Source organism: Sciurus vulgaris (genome assembly GCF_902686455.1).
Source record: "Sciurus vulgaris genome assembly, chromosome: 1".
NCBI lineage: Eukaryota > Metazoa > Chordata > Mammalia > Rodentia > Sciuridae > Sciurus > Sciurus vulgaris.
The window spans coordinates 10,345,066-10,363,299 of record NC_136461.1 but is presented as its reverse complement, the minus strand read 5'-3'; the positions used below and the strand labels follow the sequence as shown (position 1 = coordinate 10,363,299).

At 62.5% G+C, this 18,234-nt stretch overlaps 1 protein-coding gene and 1 pseudogene across 4 annotated transcripts in view; one reads left to right on the top strand and one right to left on the bottom strand.

Moving 5' to 3' along the window:
* KAZN (kazrin, periplakin interacting protein) overlaps window positions 1-18,234 on the bottom strand; it is a 1,024,745-nt gene that overhangs the window by 35,864 nt on the left and 970,647 nt on the right. For all 3 annotated transcript variants that reach the window (XM_079142965.1, XM_079142966.1, XM_079142967.1), the window contains 4 exons: window positions 14,369-14,505; window positions 10,139-10,309; window positions 5,403-5,592; window positions 2,186-2,316 (listed from right to left, as the gene is read on the bottom strand). In XM_079142965.1, the coding sequence (XP_078999091.1) occupies window positions 2,186-2,316; window positions 5,403-5,592; window positions 10,139-10,309; window positions 14,369-14,505 (629 nt within the window). The remainder of the gene's footprint in view (window positions 1-2,185; window positions 2,317-5,402; window positions 5,593-10,138; window positions 10,310-14,368; window positions 14,506-18,234) is intronic.
* Window positions 1-18,234, top strand: part of LOC306654597 (caspase-9-like) — a 462,751-nt pseudogene that overhangs the window by 305,178 nt on the left and 139,339 nt on the right. The gene's annotated exons all lie outside the window — the stretch shown is intronic.

Below are 18,234 nucleotides of genomic sequence, written 5' to 3'. Positions count from 1 at the left end.
CCTGCTCTGCCTGGGGCAAACGATCATGTGCTTCATTAAAGTCATGACCACGGTCTGACGGGGACTCGTCTCGAGCCTGCCAGGAATAAGCCCATGAAGGACCACGGCTGTGTCACTTGGGCCAACGTCCCTCCCTCTTCTCCAAGCTCTCCAAGTCCCTGCCTCTAAAGTCAGTGGGAGAGGACAGGTGGTCCTTGGTCCCGACTGTCCTTCTGATGCCAGGTCGAGGGGCACAGAGGTGACCTGGAGCTATTTTCGGGTTCCAAGCTTTCTATGTGCCTGTCCACGCCGGCATCAGGGCCCCGAGCAAGGTGAGCCTGGACATCCATGTACTGGAACTGCCATCGCTAGGGGCAGACGTGTCCAGGCGAGCAGTGCAGGAGGCTGGGGGCCTCAGAGAGCCCCGGGGAGCAGACGTGCTGCCGTCTCCCTGGGCCCAGCCTGGGGGAAGGTGTTCTCAGCCAGGAAGTGACTTGGTCCCAGTGTGGCGTATGAGGTGGTGGCACCTGCCAGGCATCTGGCTGGAGGCGGGGCCTCTCTCCCTGTGTGTAAGGACAGGCACTGGCTCTAGGTGTGACTCCATGGGGGCCCCTCGAATGTCCCGCCTTCCGGGCCTTGGCTCTGTCACTCAAGACAGCCTGTCACCAGGACTCTCTCTGGGGACAAGAGAAGCACACACTGCTTCCTGCAGGCCCAGCAGAAGGAGTCCCAGCCCCGAGCGTCCCGAGCATGCCGGCGCTCACTGACCCCCACCTGCTCCTCAGGCCCAGCCAGCTCGGTTTTAGTTTCCACTTTTGAAGTGCCTTCCAGTCCTACGGTGGATCGAGAAGACCCTCCTCCACCATGAGCCCTCTAAGCAGGAAAGGCACCAGTCTTCATGAACTGCTGTTCCACCAGCACCGTACGCGCTGGCTTCTGAGTTTCCAGAGCCCCTCAGGCCAAGCGCCCGTTCTCCAGGGGACAAGCCATCGCCATGGTTTCTGCCTTGGTGTCATGACGTGTCTGCCTCATTTCTTATAAGTTTTGTTGATTAATAAAGCAACACTAACTGAGTTTTTGAAAAAGCTTTCCTGTGCATCTGGAGACCTCACCCCATGGTGTCTGTCTTCAGGACAGGGCAGGGGGCTCTCTGCGTTACAAACGTGTGAAGGAACTAAAGTTCCAAGTGGTCCCCATACCCTGACCCGCTGTTTCATGGTAGAGTCCCAGGTGGCTTCTGATCGCCCTAAGTTGATGGACCCGTTTCATTTAGCCCTTCGGGCTTAGGAAACTGGTGTCCTAGGGATATGGTTTGAGTGCCAGCTTGGTCCCCAGTGTGGTGATGTATGAGGTCAGGGCACCTTTAGAGGTGGAGGCTAGTGGGAGTCCTTGAGGCCCTGCTCTCTTGAGAGTTATCACAAAAAAGCAAGACTGACCCCTTCCTGCCCTCTGGCTTTCTGCCTCAAGACCCTGAACTCCCTCTTGCATGTGCTCCTGCCTAAGACGCCATCAGCCATGATGTGATGCAGATGGGGGGCCCCTGATGGAGCTGGCCTCGAGCTATGTGGACTTTCAAACCTCTAAAACTGAGCTAAATAAACCTCTTTTCTTTATGTTACCCAGCCTCGGGTATTTTGTTATAGTAATGGAAAGCAGACTAACAGAGCCCATATGATGGCCTGTCGCACCATCAATAGGTATTTAGGAACTCGGGCTCAAAAATGAAGTCAAAAAGTGTTTGATTAAACAAGTTAAACAAATTTAGAACAAATTCACGGGATGCCCCTCCAGAGGCAATGCATGCTCAAACTATTGGAAACTCAAAAACAAAACAAAAGCACCTAAAGAGTCTGGCTCCATTCCTGGGTGAAGGAGGAGCTGGTGCTCGGGACCAGGTGTTCTGGTGAGGCCCTGCGTTCTGGAGAGCAAGATCTGGAAGGGAAGCCCCTGGCCCCGGGCAGGCCCACCCGACGGGGCCCAAGGGATGAACTCCAGGCTGCACAGACCCTGCGGCAGACCCGGGCCTGCCTTCCTCTGGGCTTCCTCACCCTCCCGGACACAAGGAGCAAACGGCCTCATTCCTCTCTCCCCACATCCACCACTTCTTGCCGCCGTTCCCTGGGTGGACGAGAGGAAACAGCGGCTGCGCCCCGCCCGCTCCCGGCTGGGCAGGGCCCAGGGCCCGGCCCCCGGCGGCTGGCCTTACGTTGCAGAGGGAGTGCGTCCGGTGCCGGGGGGAGTTGATGTCGCTGGGCGTGGACGACCGGTCACCTTCGGCAGCCGACGCGTCGGAGATGACGGAGGGCTGCCGGGAGTGGCAGGGGCTCACCCTGACGGCTGGAAGGCAGGGGGGCTGGTGAGCGAGGGCAGAGGGCGGCCAGCGGGCCTGTGCGCCTGCAGGCGAGGCCCCGCGCCCCACCACGCAGATGGGCCCCCTGAGGTCCAGGGAGGGCGGGGTCTCGCCTGGCTCCTCCCCCTCCCACGGCCTCCTGTTCCCACCCCCTCTGATTCTGCTTCGCTCACCTGAGGCAGGAGGCGGCCTGGGAGTCGCCCCCACATGGTCCCAGACCCAGTGCCTGCTCCACACCACAGCCCAGAAACCTGGAGGCCACCAAGTTCTCTTCTCACCCCTACATCTGACAACCTGGGTGCCTCTGAAACAGCCCCAAACAATCCACTTTTTCTCCCACCCAGGGGAACCGCTGTCTCCCGGAAGTCTGGGGCCTCCCCGTGGGCCTCCCTGCCTCCACTCCTCCCACTACAGCCAGAGCCGCGGGTATCTCGCCACTCTGAGGTAACACACATCTCCCTCCCAGTCTCTGGGCCTCACGTGGGGAGATCCTGTCCCCCCGCAGCCTGGGCTGGGTGGCTTGCCCTTTCATGGTCACTGTTTTCTGGTCATGTTGTCCTTCTGCCCTGGCCTCAGAGTCCCCGTCTGCCTGCTGCCTCAGCCTCTGCTGTTCCACTGCCTCTCAGGTGCCCTGCCAGTCATTCCCTAGAGATTCTCCAATGGCCATTTCTCCCTGCACCATCTTCCCCCATGATACCAACTGCTTTCTGCTGCCCTCTCTCACAGCGCCAAGTCCAGCTGGTGGGCACTGTTGGCCCTGGGTATTCACGCTGACAATGTCAGCTCCTTGAGCGCTGGCGCCTGGGTGGCTTATCCATGTCCAATCCCAGAGCTCGGGGTGCCTGCACACAGTAGGTGCTCGATGCACACAGTAGGTGCTCCCTACACAGTGGTGGCATGAAAAGTCCAGCTCAGGAGCTACAGCTGGGAGCCCCTCAGGCACCCAGCAGATCGCTCTCCCCTCTGCGGGTGCTGAGGCTGCGTGGAGAGAGGGTTTCCTGTTCACTTGAGTGCCTACTATGTGCTGCCGCCATTCCTGAAAGACAGTCCTTGCCACCACGACCACGACGTGCCTAACTGGAGGGTGCTGAGGCGCAGGACGCACATCTGTTCTCATCTAGTAAGTTCACCTCCAGGCTGTGGGGCCCTGGGCACGCGTTCCACCCTCTCTGGGCCAGTCCTGTCATCTGTAAGACCGGGACGACAGTGGCAGCCATCCCTGAGTGGCTGTGTGCGTGACACTCCTGCTACAGTGCTGGGCACAGGCACCTGCGATCGCAGGGTGGGGTCAGGAGTGCTCCGGTACCGGAGAGCAGAGAGGACCCTGGGGACAGCTGGGGAGGGACGGGATGGCTGCAGCGAGGCAGGGCCAGAGGGCAGAATGGCTGCCTGTCCAGCCTTCCCCGGCCATTGCCAGCTGCGGTCACACTAGGTGGCCCCCGCTCCCAGCACCGCCCTGAACCAGGGGAGCTGGCTGCGCTCCTGGGCCGTGAGACGGCTCGAGGGCTGCCCCCTCGGGGACCAGAGCAGAGTCCTAAGAAGCTCTTCCAGCTCTGGGTCTCGGCTTCACAGGTCAGAGGCCCCCCGTCCCCCCGTCACCCCCCCTTGGGAAGGAGAGCACTGTCCCCCTTGGGTGGAGGGAGGACTCAGAATCAGCTTACTCTCGGGGTTCCCCGCGGTCACCTGTCAGTCATGCGACGGCCCTGCCGGGGAGAACTGCAGCTACCGGTCGCCCCGGCCCCTTCTGCCAATGTTGTACATCCCACCTTCATGACACCCCGAGTTCGGCAAAGACATTGAAGAGGTACTGTCACCAGGAACCTGCACCCCTGTCACACATAAGGACGCTGAGGACCCTGGCCAAGGTCATGGTCGTGTCCCTAGTAAGCAGCAGGGCCCAATCTGGACCCCATGGTGTGAATCCTGGGCCTGTGCCCTCGACCAAGGACCCACCTGCTCTTACCCCAGGTAACGGCAGGACCCTCGGCTCCTCCCTGACTGACGGCCAGCCCTGGGGCGGGGCTGTGCAGCGTGACTCCTGCCGGCTCCACAGGCCAGCTCCGCATAGGGTGCGCAAGGCCCAGAGGGCGAGGCCCCCGGCTGCTGCCAGCTGTCTGTCCCAGGCTGCACCCGTCACACGAGGGCAGCCCATCATGGAGGGCAGAGCCCGCAGCCAGGCCCTTCCAGGTATGCGACATGCGACGGGGGGGTAGGAGGTGCAGCCTGTGCCTCGGGCAGGGGGTGCAGGTCCTGCCCACATGCTAGGTCCCTGCTGAGTGTCTGGAGCAAATGCCTGGGACATTTACACCTGGCCTTCCTGCCCGCCCAGGGAGTGGCTGAGCTGCCAATCAAGAAGCTTGCGCCACTTGTCACAGGATGCCTGTGTGACAGGGGCTAGCCAGTAGGGGACCCGCAGCTCCTGGGACAACGTGATGGGCTCAGGGGTGGGCGTGTGGCCCTGGCTAGACGGGCAGACTCTTCCTTTGGAATCTGACATGGATGCAGGAAGAAAGAGAGTTTCTCTCTCTCCAGCCTCGTGGCTGAAACAGTGTTGTCCCTTCCATGCAGCGTCCACGTGGGAGTCATCTGCTGGGAGTGTGTGATTGTTCAGACGGGCTAAAACAATGGCCAGCAAGATATGGATTTGCCTAATCCCGAGAGCTGAGATAAACGTTCTTTTTTTTTTTTTCCCACTTTCCAACTTTGACTTGAGATCTGGAATTTAGAGATTAAAGTCAGCTGAAAGAGCAAAGAGATAACGAAACACTTAAAAAGAAGTGACTCGTTCCATGTGGACAGTCTGCTGCGCCACTTGGTAGGAAGAGAAGTTTAAAAACAAGGCCGAATGGAAGTGGGCAGAGTCCTTGAGGGGAAGAAAGGGTCAGAGGGCTGGCCTGCTTGAGTCCAGCCATGCCTGCAGTCCGTCTCTTGGCCTTTTCAGGGACAACAGCCCATAGTCCCTGCCCTGCGCTGCCCCAGGTTGCTGCAGTGTGAACAGAGGCTGCCCCACCCAGGGCTACGGTGGCCTCCTGAGAAGGCCCGGAAGCCACACTGGCCGGCCGGGCTGACTCACCTTGCCGGTCTGCAGGGTGGGGAGGGTGTGAGTGGTAGAGAGTCTGCTGGCTCTGGCGGATGGCCGCGGTCAGCGGGAGGTCTGCCTGCACCACCCACTCCTGGTTGCCGTTGAGCACCGTCTCGCCTGGCATGGCGAGAGAATGTCGCTTGGGGACGTCCTTGGTCAGCGTGGCTAAGGACTGCTTGGCCTGGGGAGAGAGTGGGGACAGGCTGGCGTGACCCTGGGGCCGCCTGGGCTGTGGCTCGCTGTCACTCACCACCGCACTGAGAGCCAGGAGCCCTCTGAAGCAGGGTGTCCCCTGCCCAAGCGGCCTGTCGGTCAGGGAGCCGGGCAGCGGCTCCCCAGGGACCCTTGCTGAGCAAGTGCAGAGGGCGGCCAGCAGGGGGAGGGAAGGGGAGTCTGGACACACCCACCACCTGTCCCCGGGCGCTGGCCAGGGTTGGAATGTGAGTGTGAGACAATGCTGTTTGGCTGCCACTCCCTTAGTGGCCCCCAAAGTCAGCCTGCTGCCAGTTCTGCACAGGGTCTACCCACAAGCCAAGGCCTCCTCTGTGGGACCATAGGGGTGGTCGTTCCACACTCCACCTGCGGGCAGTCCCCCTGGACGGCAGGCCACAGAGACCTCCACACGCTCTCAGGATCCCGCCCCCACGTGCGTGGGACGGGAGGGGCTCCCCAGGAGGCCGCCTCTGCGACAGCCTCCGCCGTCTCTGTCCCCTCCCCCTCCAGGGTACATGTGGCTTCACTGGAGGCCATCTCAAAAGGGCAGGAGGTCCTCCAACACGGACACCTGTCCTCACCGTGGTCCATGTGACTCTGACCTCTGACCCCCGGGACTGACCAGCCCCTCCCCTGCCGGCCATGTGCCCCATCTTTGTGATGGAGGACAACGGCCTCCCTCCCGCGGCTGCCACAGCAGGAAGACTCCATCCAGGCCAGCGCCGAGGTCAACGCTTCTGTCCCCCACGGAGCCAGACGGGGCGACTCCCACGGAGTCAGGGATGCTTGGTCCACAGGCGGCAGCCCGGTGCGATCAGGATCATCTACGTCCTTCCGAAGACTGGGAAGACCCTGCGGCGGGCAGGGCAGGCTGGAGGGTCTGCTGACGGAGGTCACCACGTGTCCACTGCCCACGTCCAAGGGTGCCTGGCCGAAGGTTCACGGGAGCCCTGCCGAGTCGTCTGCGGGTCTTCGAGGGTCGCGAGCTTGTCTGGGGAGGGTCTCCGGGCGGGGACCCTCGGAGCCACACCAGGCTCCTGGTCCTGTGGCTCTCTGCGTGGCTGGCCGCAGAGTGGCTGGTTCCCTTGTGCCACGAGGAACAAGCTGACTCAGCAGCCGAGTCCTAAGCAGGGGGGACGCCCGGCCTCTCCAGAGACCTCAGGGTGAGCAGGCGCAGCCGGCGTAGCACCACACCTGACCACCGGGTTCCCACGGGTCCTGCTCAGGCCCAGGGGGCTGCTGGGAGGGCCGGGCAGGCAGGGCCCGGCCTGGAGGGGACTGTGGCCCGTGGGCAGGGGGCTGCCTCAGCTGAGCGCCCGCTCCTGACGCGCCTGGCCCGGAGGTGTGGGGCAGGTACAGGTGACTTGTTCAAGGTCCCATGACAGACGAGGAGCCTGTCTCATCCCGGTGGGTGTAGGGACAGGATGGGTCCAGGTCTAGCACGGGCTCAGGAAAGGACGTCTCCAGCTCCTGCCCCGGTTCGCCCAGCGTCTCATGTCTCTTCACCAAGCCTGCGAGGAAGGTCTTGACGGTTCCGGTTTTATCCAGGAGGGAACGGGGGCTCAGAGAGGTTATGACTCTGGCCAAAGGTCACACAGTTAGAAGAGGACAGGCCTGAAACGGGCCTCTGTGGACCGGAACAGCCAGGCTCCGACGGACACGGAGGCTTGATTCCGGAACAACTTGACTTTCCGGGCGGCTGGCTCTCCAGCTGGGTGGCATCACTCTCTGGGGGTTGTGTGGCAGTGTCTGGAGACTCTCGGTTGTCACGACGTGGGTGGGGTGGGTGCTGCTGGCATGGGGTGGGTGGGGACCAGGGACGTGTTCAACATCCTGCAGCGCAGGGGTCAGCCCCACGGCAGCGTCCCCTGGCCCTAGTGCCCACAGTGCCCAGGGTGAGAAGCCCTGCCTGGTGCGGTGAGAGGTGACCGAGAGCTGCCCACTGCTTCCGAGGCCTGGGCAGTGGAGGCCAGGCTCCCTGTGACCCGGGCTCCCGAGGAGGGAGGCCTCCAGGATGGCAGAGGCTGGAGCCCGGACCACCGGGCCCCCTCCCAATGCGCTGCTTCCCAGCAGCCTCAGCGCCCCGGCCCCGGGCTCCGCCAGCCAGCGCCCAGCAGGGTCACCTGAGAACCACCCTGCAGTGGTGCCACGGCCAGGCACTGAGGGCAGACCCGGTGTGAGGAGAGGCCTGGAAAGCTCATGGGAGGAGCCAGCGGGGAGGTCAGCGCCCCTGCCCCTCACCTTTCGGGGGGGCTCACTCATGGGGGTCCCCACCTTCTGCGTCCTCACTGACGCCTCCCTGCTGAAACCTAGAGGCTGGGAAAGACGCTGCTCCTGCCCCGAGAGCGGTTTACCCTGGAGGCCCCGCACAGGCTTCGAGGGATTTTTTAAGAGGAAAAAGCCCCAGCGATAGGGTGGGTCCAAGATGACCCCAGTGACCTGCGATGCTGAGAGGCAGCGTCAGGCTGGGATCTGCAGTTTGTTTTCCTCTCGGCCCGCGGCGTTAAATAAAGCTTGGGGTCTCCTCTCCTCTGCTGCGGCTGCTTCTGGACCAGCCTGTTCCCACAGCATCCCAGCTGGGGTACAAAAGGGACCCAAGCCCGGCCATGGGGACGCCTGCGCTGGGTCAGACTCTCTCTTTTTCTTTTTTTCCTGATGACCAAATTCAATCAGGACACAGCGTCCAGGGTCATCTCCCAGCAGGGGCCGGGCAGACGGCTCCCCAGCCCCACGGCTGCCTGGGGTCCACTTCCCAGCCTGCCCTCCGCCTTGCTGCCCTTCCTGACTTCCAGGACGCCCCAGGGTTCCCGCCAGCCTGAGCCGCTGGGTTGCTTACAACCTGGGCCCGCTGAGGACTGGGCCCTGGGCAGCAGGCGGGGAGTGACGGCGGGGCCCTGCAGTCGTGGCACACGCCCCAACAAGCCGGGGCCACGTGGCTCTAGGTGAAGCCCCTTCCTCTGCGGCTGGGTAGAGGTCCCGGTGCCGGGGTTACAAGGCACCCACTGCCTGAGCCGCAGAGCCCCATGGGATCCAGGCACTGGGAGGGGCTGGGCTGGCTTCCGGCTCACAGAGACCCTGGTGCCCGGGGCCAGGGTTTCCAGGCCTAGGGTTCCCAGGCCTGGAGCCATGCCTCCGCTGTACACGGCAGGGCATGGGAAGCCCTGGGACACAGGGTGTTCTGCACCCGCCCCCAGTTGAGATCTGATGGGCTTCCTCTGGGCTGCAGGGGGGGCAGCACGCATCTCCAGGGTGCAGGTTCTCCCTGGCCTGTGTGCCCCTCACCACGAGGGGTCAGCACTGGACAAGGAGCCCGCCCTGCCCGTACTGCCTCATCCGGAAGTAAACGACCTTAGGAAGCCATCACCAGTCCAGGTCACTGAGCTGTGCTACCTTCCGCTGTTTCATGACACCCTCCCCAGAGCCCCGCAGGGCACACGCAATTATTTTTACTTCTGCTGATGCTACTGAGGCTCAGAGAGGTGAGGAAGCCTGCCAAGGTCACACAGCTAGGGAGCAGCGGGGCTGGACTGGAACCCAGACCCCAAAATGAGCACACGCATAGCTGGCATTGGCATTCAGCAGGAGGCCGCGGCGTCTAGGGAGTCCAGTGGGGGCCACTCCCAGAAGTCCCTGGACATCCTCCGCCTGGCTACAGGGCCTTGGTGGCTTTCAAAGGCCCTTTTGGTGGCGTTGTCGTGGGATTTACCCAGCCACCTTGTGGGGAAGGCAGGGTGGGGAAGACCCCAAGCCCTGCCCAGTCCTGGAAAGGCCCTGCAGCCCAGAGAAGCCCAGAGAAGCCGGCGAGCGGCTGGCAGCACGGGCAGGCGGGCGGCTGCAGGCCCTGGCCACACTGCCCCACACGGCCCAGGACCTTCTCAGACCACAACGTGTGCGCGTGATTTTAAGGGTTTGTTTTGGGTTAGAAAAAAAATCTTTTTTTTTTTCCCTTGATGACCCAAGTTAACTTTGTCGGACGTGCCTGAGTAAATAGACCAAAAGAAAAGTACCACGTGGGAACCTCGCACTGCGCGCTGTGTGATTCTGCGGGGTCGCCACCCCCATCTGTCTACGTACAGAACGTGTTTTGTATTATATACGTATTTCATATACGAATTATAACAAATTTACAAATTTATAAAACAAACATTTTACGCATTTATATATAGTACATAAGTATACTTTACATAAATGCTATTTTATATTTACATTTTACGTATAAAATATTTCATATTTATGTTTCACATATATATCACATATATATAAATAAAATATATTCTGAACCAACAAAATAACAAAAATACGGTTTTCCGCCGGGGGGCGGGTGAGGAGGGCCTGCAAGCCCCGCCCCCAGGTCGCGCATGGACACGAGGCGGTCCCAGGCGCTGGGCGGGTCCTGGGGAGCTCTGGGGCCTCGCCCTGGGTGCCCTCCCTCTGCCTGGCCACACTGCCAGCCGCCTGGCCCTGGCTGCGGGTCCATCCCTCGGGCAGCCGCTGCCCCGGGGGGCAGCACTTACCATGGCCAGCTCGGCCTCCAGCTCCTTCATCCGGTTGTCCTTGAGGTCCAGCTGGGCGCGCAGGGCCGCGGCATGGTCGGTGGCCTCCTTGGCCTGGCGCCGCAGCTCCCACTTCTCTCGCTCCAGCAGGTCCTTCTCCTTGGCCAGGGCCTTGACCGCGTCCTCGCTCTCCTGGGGTGGGGGGCAGACCCAGAGAGGGCGCGCGGGTCACAACCAGGGTGGAGCCCTCCTGGTCCTGGGGACTGTTGGGACTGGACCCTAGATGGGCAGAGAAGCAGGGAGGCCCGGGCACGAGACCACCACCAGCTCTGCCGTGGGAAGCGCCGGGTTCGAGTCCTGCCACGTGCCAGCTGGGAGCCCCGAACAGCCGAACCCTGGGGGACGCCCAGTGAGTGTTTTCCAGGAAAGGAGGAGCAAATGAGTAAGTGACCACAGGAGGAAATAACTGTCCTGGGCAGGTGGCTGCCCCTCACTGGGTCTGTGCTTCTCCATCCATAAGGTGGGGTTGATACTTTCCCCCACATACCCGGGAAGCCTGAGAGACTCCGCACAAGGAAATGCCCAGGTTCCCAGAGCCCGGCAGGAGCTCACGGGTACGCCAGGGGCTGGGGCGCTGTGCCCTGAGGTTTGGTAAGACCTGTGCCACAGCTGATGGGGCGGAGTCAGGACAAACCCCTCACCCCCAGCTGGCTGGCTGTCCTGAAGGCAGCAGCCTCTGCCCTGCCCTCGCTCCCTCTTTGGCCAGTCCCCAGCAGGCCCTCAGGCAAAGCCAGCAGCAGGAGCGGCTGCCTCAAGGGGGCTCTGCCCTGTTGGCTGAGGCATGTTCGGGACAGCAGGTGTCCTTCCTGGGAGGGTGGTCCCAGAGGGGAGCCGGGCCACCTCGGTCACCAAGTCCATAGCAAAGCCAAGGTCTCCGTGTAGCCCAGGGCCGTGGAGAGTGGCCACCACCCTGCCCTATCTGACAAGCCTGTGCTGAAGGCCTGGCTTCCAGATGTGAGCAGCTAGGAGGCAGAGGAGGAAGTGGTCTTTCTCTGTGGCTGTCACAGAGAGCTGTGGCCCAGCTTCTGGAGAGAGGAACCCGGCCAAATCCTGGCTCTGCCGTCACTGAGCCCTGCCTCGGTTTCCCCACCGGTGGCCCTCATGGACTTTGGGAGTTCCCGTGAGACTGAGCCGATCTGCCTGGAGATTGGCGCAGGGCCCGAGGCAGGCCACCGTGCACGAGCAGCCCCGGGCCCTCTAACCTGTCCTGACTCATACCTGACCCTGGTCACTCAGTGTGCATGCATGGGTACCATGGGCCGGCACGAAGCAGACAGGACCCTGCCCCCCCTGAGTGGACACTAAAAATCTGCGGCAGTGTGGAGCTGAACAGCCGGGGTAATGGCCCGTCCCTGAGAACCATCTGGTGTTCAAGTGGCTGCCTAAGACTGTCTGAATTAGGAGGACCCACTAGGACCCTCGGGATCATTTTTATGATCTCTGCTGGTTCCACTGTCATGAGCTGACCCAGGGCTCTGGGTTGGGCAGTAAGGGGTCACAGTGCTTTCAAGACGGGGACCCCACCTCCCCAGGACCAGTTCCCTGGCAGGGGGGCAGGCTCAGCAGTGATTTCCGTGCAGTGTCTGCAGCACAGGGTTTCGGGTGCACTGTTGTACTGAGGTGGGGACGATAATCATTCCCATTTCACAGATAAGCAAACGGAGGCCCAGAGATTTCAAATCATGTCTTCAGTTCCCACTGAGAACTGAGGTGAAGAGCAGCAGGAGAGAGACCCTCTGCTGGGGATCTGGAAGTTGCCGGGGCTCGGGGTGGCTGGAATTCCCGAGGGCAGGATCTGTCCAGACCGTGAAGGTCCTGGATGACAGGCCAGCAGTAGAGGTCCTTGTGGGCTCCAGAGCAGGAAGGAAGAGGGCAGAGGGAGGGGCTGCAGGGGACAAGGTCGGCTGGGGACACCATGGCAGATGGAGGAAGGAGGCCTGTTTCCAACGTGACCTCATCATCAAGATCACCCTGTGTCCCACCCCAGGCCTGGCCGCCTGGCCTATCGTGAGAACCTCCCCGGCTGGAGGAGAGTCCCTCCAAGAGAGTCCCTCCCTTGTGGAGAGTCCCGAGCCCCCTCTCCTCTGTGCTGATGGGACAGGGCGTGTGCGTCTGGCACGGCTGCCCTGCATGCTGCAACTCTGGGAACTTTCTGGGCAGACGGGGCCCTGTTCTCGGCAGCTGAGGGGGGGGGCGTCCCTGCCTCCCCAGCAGCCTGGCCGGGGTCCTGCTACCTGCCCTGGCTGAGCCTGCAGGGCTCCGCAGGAGTGGTCCCCAGGGCAGGCTGGGTGGCGGGCCGAGGGGACAGCAGCCCACTATGGGTCTCTCATCCTGTCCACAGGGATGTTTATTTTGTGCACAAACATGACCTTGGAAGAGGCCGGACAGAGCCAGACTGTGGCCTCGGCATCTTCCAAAGCCCTAAGTTGTGGCCTTGGCTTGTCACATGGCCCTCCAGAACCTCGGTCCTCCCACCTGCAAAATGGGGCAGGCCCAGCGGGGACTAAAGGCTGTCCTCACGCTGCTTTGCCCCGGGGGCGGCAGGGACTCCCTTGGGAACAGGAGCGAGACCAATTTAAAAACATTTGTTTTCCAGATTCCATTTTCCTGAGTGAACCCGGAGGGGCCTGTGAGGCCAACTCACAAGGCCGGGGGCCCTGCTGGGGGGCCGCCACCTGTGGCCGGTGGGCGCAGTGCTCTCGGGGGGCTTGATGCCAAAAAAGAGTGACATCACGAGCAGCCGGCATGTGTCACCAGGCGACGCAGTGGCACATGTCACCAGGCGACGCAGAGACGCACTTGCTCTTGGCTTGTAGGTCTTAGGCTCTCAGAGCCACTGCTGAGGGGCAGCCGAGGCCTCTTCACTGGCCCCTGGGGAGGTGGACACTCTGCCTTTGTCCGTCTGAACATTCTGGCGCCTGGGGACGGGACACTGCCCGGGCAGCTCCTGGCTGCTGCCTCCCGGCCCAAGCCATGGGCCCTCCGCAGAGGTGGAGGGCACAGGCCTCCGTGCCGCGCACCCAGGGACAGGCAGCATGGGGCCCGGGGGCCGTCTGAAGGGACCCGGCTCGTCCAGTGCTGGCAGTGGTGACACAGTCAGCAGGGGAGGGGACAGCACTGGGGGGGGGGGGGGCGGGGGGCTGTGGGCGGCCCAGCCAGGATCTCTCTGGGGGTTTCGTCATGGGGCAAAAGTGACATGTGGTCCCAGGAGGTGGCAGTGAGTGTCACTGGTGAAGACCAGGGGGACATCTGGCCTCTCAGCTACAGCCAACAGGACCCCTCCGGCTGACCTGCCACCACCCATGTTCCAAGAGTGGCAGGGGCACCTCCGCCCAGCCCTGTGGCTCACGTGGTCACTCTGCCCTGGAGTCACGCCTGCAGAGCAGTTTCTCTGCCCTGAACACCAGGTCAGCATGCTCGCTCAGGGGAGCTGCGCGGTGTGGGCTGGCTCCAAGTCCCACCGTCCTTTGGGGCACGTCACACGGCCTAGGCCGTATAGAGATTTGCTGCACCAAATCCCTTCATGATCTGACCCAAGAACTCCTACTCATCCCACAGAGCCCAACTCCTGTGTCGCCTCCTCCGGGAAGCCCTCCACGCCTCCCTCCCAGCAGGCGGAGTTCCTGCTACCTCACAGGGGCTCCTGGTCTTGCTCCTCACACTTTTGGGGGGGGTACTGAGAATTGAACTCAGGGACACTCGACTGCTGAGCCACACCCCCAGCCCTATTCTGTATTTTATTTGGAGACAGCGCCTCACTGAGTCGCTTAGCGCCTCACCGTGGCTGAGGCTGCCTTTGAACTCTCCATCCTCCTGCCTCGGCCTCCCGAGCCGCTCTCCTCACACTTTTAGACCAATGAGCTCGCTAAGAGGCACAGCTCACATTCACTGAGTGCTTGTCGTGAGCTGGGGACTGTGCCGAGGCCTTGGCATTATCACCTCAGAATCCGCACGGCAGCTCTGCAGATGAGGAAACCGAGGGTCTGAGAGGATACATGGGGCGCCTGGGGGGCACACACACGGGAGCAGGGATCTGAAGCAGCTGGGCCCTGAGTCCAGATGACCCGGGGCTGCGACCAGGGCTATGTGGTCTCCTCTAGCGCCCAGGCCCGGCTGCACACCCAGGAGCCGCCGGGCCATGCTGGGCCCTGGGGCAGCTGGGCCCCTGCTGGACGGGAGGGGCGGGCCCACCTTGCGGTGCTGCTCGTAGTTGCGGATGAAGTCGCGCAGCTGCTCCTCGCGGCTCTCCAGCGTGGCGTACAGCTGCTGCATCTGGCTCACCAGGTCCGTCTTCTCGCCCTTCAAGCGCTTGCGATCGGCCTTCATGGCTGCGGGCGAGAAGCGTGTGAGCTCCCGGGACCGGCTCTCCCTGCGCCGCTCTAGCAGGTGAGAGAACGGGGCTCGGGTGCGGAGGGGTCTCTGCCGGCCCCTCTCGCCGCATCCCCAGGGCGCAGAGTCCTCGCTCACCTGCGGGGCTCCCGGCCCAGGCCCCCACTGAGGCCCTTCCCAGCCTGAGCTGGCGAGTCCCCACGGAAAGGAGCTCCGGACTCCGCGGCCCCGGAGGCAGAAGGGACCCAAACCGCTGACCATGGGACCCCCAGGCCACTCTGAGCCCACCAGAACAACGCAGCCCAGTCCAGGAGGCCCCAGCCACGTCGTGTCTCCCCTAGGGAGAAGAGTTTGATTAAAAACTTGTAAGACAAGACACCAAAGCCGCGGTGACAGCAACAGAGGAGACAAACGGGGCTCCGGTGACATGAAAAACTGCGCTTCTGAGAAATCGAGAGACGACCCACAGGGTGCAGACCCTACGTCCAATAAGGGAATTAATCTGGAACATGTAAATACCACTCACAACCCATTTAACGCGCATGTGGAGAACCTAAGAGGGTTCCCCAAGAAATGGCCAATAAGGACAAGAAAAGGTGCTTGGCATCATTAGTTACTTGGGAAACACAAATCAAAACCACGATGCGCAGCACCCCCTTCACTAGAAGGGCTAACAGTAAGAAGACAGTAACAAGTGTTGGCAAGGACCAGGACACTGGAACCCTCACCCGCTGCTGGCAGGTGTAGTGGGTGCGGCTCTGGAAAACAGTCTTGTGGGTCCTTAAAAGGATCAAATAATGACCCCCAAATTCTACCCCTTGGCATACACCCAAAAGTAACATAAACACGTCTGCACGAGAACTTGCACACAAATGTCCACCGCACACCACTCACAGAAACCAAACAGGAGGAAGCGATCCCAGCATGCAGCGTGCTTGGGGGACACCGCCAGCTGGAACCAGCAGTGAAATGCCACTTGATGGAGGGACCGAGCCCACGGCACCACGGAGGGGCCTCGACATTATCATACTGAGCCAGAGAAGCTAAAGGCCATGTCATGTGACGCCATTTACACAAAACGTCCTGAAGAAGGGACTCCAGGGAGAGAGAAAGGAAATGGACCATGCCCCTGGCCTGGGCTGGGTGGGTCACAGGGTGACGCTGAAGTTGGTGGCGCTTTGTGAGGTAATGGCAGTCCCTCACATTGGCTCTGCTGGACGTGGACACCGTAAGATCTGAAAACCAGCAGCGAGTACACTTCAAGAGGCCAATCGTGGGCCATGAGGATCAAATCTCAGAGAACCAACCCAGACAGTGTCCTGTCTCTGCTCGGCAGTGGCTCTGCTCCCTCCAGCCTGTCCTCCCCTCAGCACTGGGCCCTGAAATGGAGCAGGCTCAGGGCAGCCTCCGACTGCAGGCTGGCCTCCACCGCCTCTCCCCAGAGTCCCCAGGCCTGCACCCCCTCCCCAGAGTCCCCAGGCCTGCACCCCTCTCCCCAGAGTCCCCAGGCCTGCACCCCCTCCCCAGAGTCCCCAGGCCTGCACCCCTCTCCCCAGAGTCCCCAGGCCTGCACCCCCTCCCCAGAGTCCCCAGTCCTGCACCCCCTCCCCAGAGTCCCCAGGCCTGCACCCCTCTCCCCAGAGTCCCCAGGCCTGCACCCCCTCCCCAGAGTCCCCAGGCCTGCACCCCCTCCCCAGAGTCCCCAGGCCTGCACCCCCTCCCCGGAGAGCAGCGGAGGGTTTCCGAGGCGAACCGTGGAGGTGGTGGGAGTGGGGACTCCTGGGCTCTGGAAGCTTCTGGCCTGAGCCGGCTCAGAGTGGCTAAGCCAATTGCCTGAAGCCCCACAGCCTCATCTGACCCGAGGCCACACACCTGACCCTACACTGTGCTGCCTCAGCAGAGGTCCTCCACCTGAGGGGTCCTGGCCTGTGGCCAGCAGATGGCTCTGACGCGAGGCGTGCTGCTCCACCCGCCCTGCAGAGCCCTGTGTACCCGACTAGGCGGGCACCGAGGTCCGGCCCAGCACCCCACAGAGGCCGCCGTCCTCCTGCCCTGGGGCCTCTTTGGTCCTCCTGCCCGTAGCCTCCTCCCCAGGTAGAACCGGTGGTGGGAGGAGGGGCCCTGGGACTGAGGCCCGGGGTGGACCTCTGAGTTCCAGCTCTGAGCTTCTGGCCCGAGAGGGGCCTGTCCACCTCGTGGTCAGTGTGGCTGAGCAGCAGCTTCGTCACCAGGGCTGGAACTCCAGGCCTGCTGGGCCAGAACCTTAAAGGGTGGGGGTGGCAGTGGCTGCGTGGGAGGGCACTTGGCTTCACTCCCCCAGGCAGGGGCGGCCCCAGGCACAGGGGCAGTGGAGGGTCACGCCGGCTGTCTGTGCCCTGTCCCCAGCACCATGTACCCATATCACCAGGGACCCTGCTGCAAAAAACCCCAACACGCAGAGACGGCCCCTGGTCAGAGGGCATCCTGCAGAAGAGCCAGCGGGCACCATGGGCACCTGCCCTGCGGGCTCCATGAGAGGTGGGCAGGTGGGCTTCTGACAGGGAGACCAAGGCCTTGCTGGGAGCTGCAGGCTGGGGTTCCACTGCCGCCTGGTGCTCAGGCTGGCTGGCCCAGACAGGCGGGCCCAGGAACGGCAGGGAAGCATGGTGAAGCTCAGGAGAGGGGCCTCGGATGGTCCTCCTGCCCAGGGCACAGCGGCTGCCAAGGCAGGTGGCACAGACCCTCTGGGGCTGGCGGGTGAGCCACGCCTCCACCCCACGGTCGGCAGTTAAACCCCTGGGGCTCCCTGCGCCCCGTCACAGGTGCCTGCGGGTGAGAACCAGATGTTGGACGTCACTCTCGGCTACTGAGAACTGGGGAAGGAGGTCCTTGCTGCCCCCAAGGCAGCCTTCCTGGGCCTTTCCTGCTTCTGCCTGCAAGCCATGAGAGTGCAGGGACTCGGTGCTGCACGCTGGCCCTCTGTCCAGCAGGGGTGCGTGTGACCACGTGTGACCGCCTGTGCGTAAGCGTGCTATCTGCCTTCACAGCAGCAGGGCCGTGCCCGCTCCATCCGCCCTGGGGCTCCAAGGGCTGGACCTGGCCTTCAGGTTGGGGGCTTCTCCCTAAAAGGAGGGTGGGCTGGAGCTCTCCCCACACCTTTAGTTAAGCACCTACTGTGCGCCAGGCTCCACACTTGCTGCTGTGAGTACAGGGTGAGCCAATCACCTCCTCCCGTTGGCGGCTGGAGACCTGCCAGGGGAGACGTGGGTGGCTGGCTCCTGTCCATCCGCCCTTCTTACCACGGGATCCCCTGGGGCGAGGCCACATCGTGCCCAAACAACTGCCCCGGCTCCCCTGCAGCCAGAGGGTCACACGTTACAGTTCTGGCCACTAAGCCGTACACAGGTGTCCCCTGGGAAAGCCAGTTCCTTCCCAAGCCCTCTTGGGCACATGGGGAAGACACACTGAAAATGGAGCCAGAGGAAAACAGAAGGAGCCTGGACCCCTGGTGGCATCCGCGTCGGCCAGGGGAAAGCAGACCCACCTGTGCCGGCAGCCCACCACCCAAACCAGCACCTCGGGCAGGTGCGCAGGCGCGGCCACGCCCCCTTCTAGGCCCCTCCCAGGCGCGCTCCTGGAGGACCTGCTCTGCCAGCTCTGCGCTCGACGCTGCCAAGCTGGGGACCCAGCTGAACCCTCGGGAATGAACCTCAAGTGATGCTCAACTGAGAACAGCAGCAGGGCTCCCT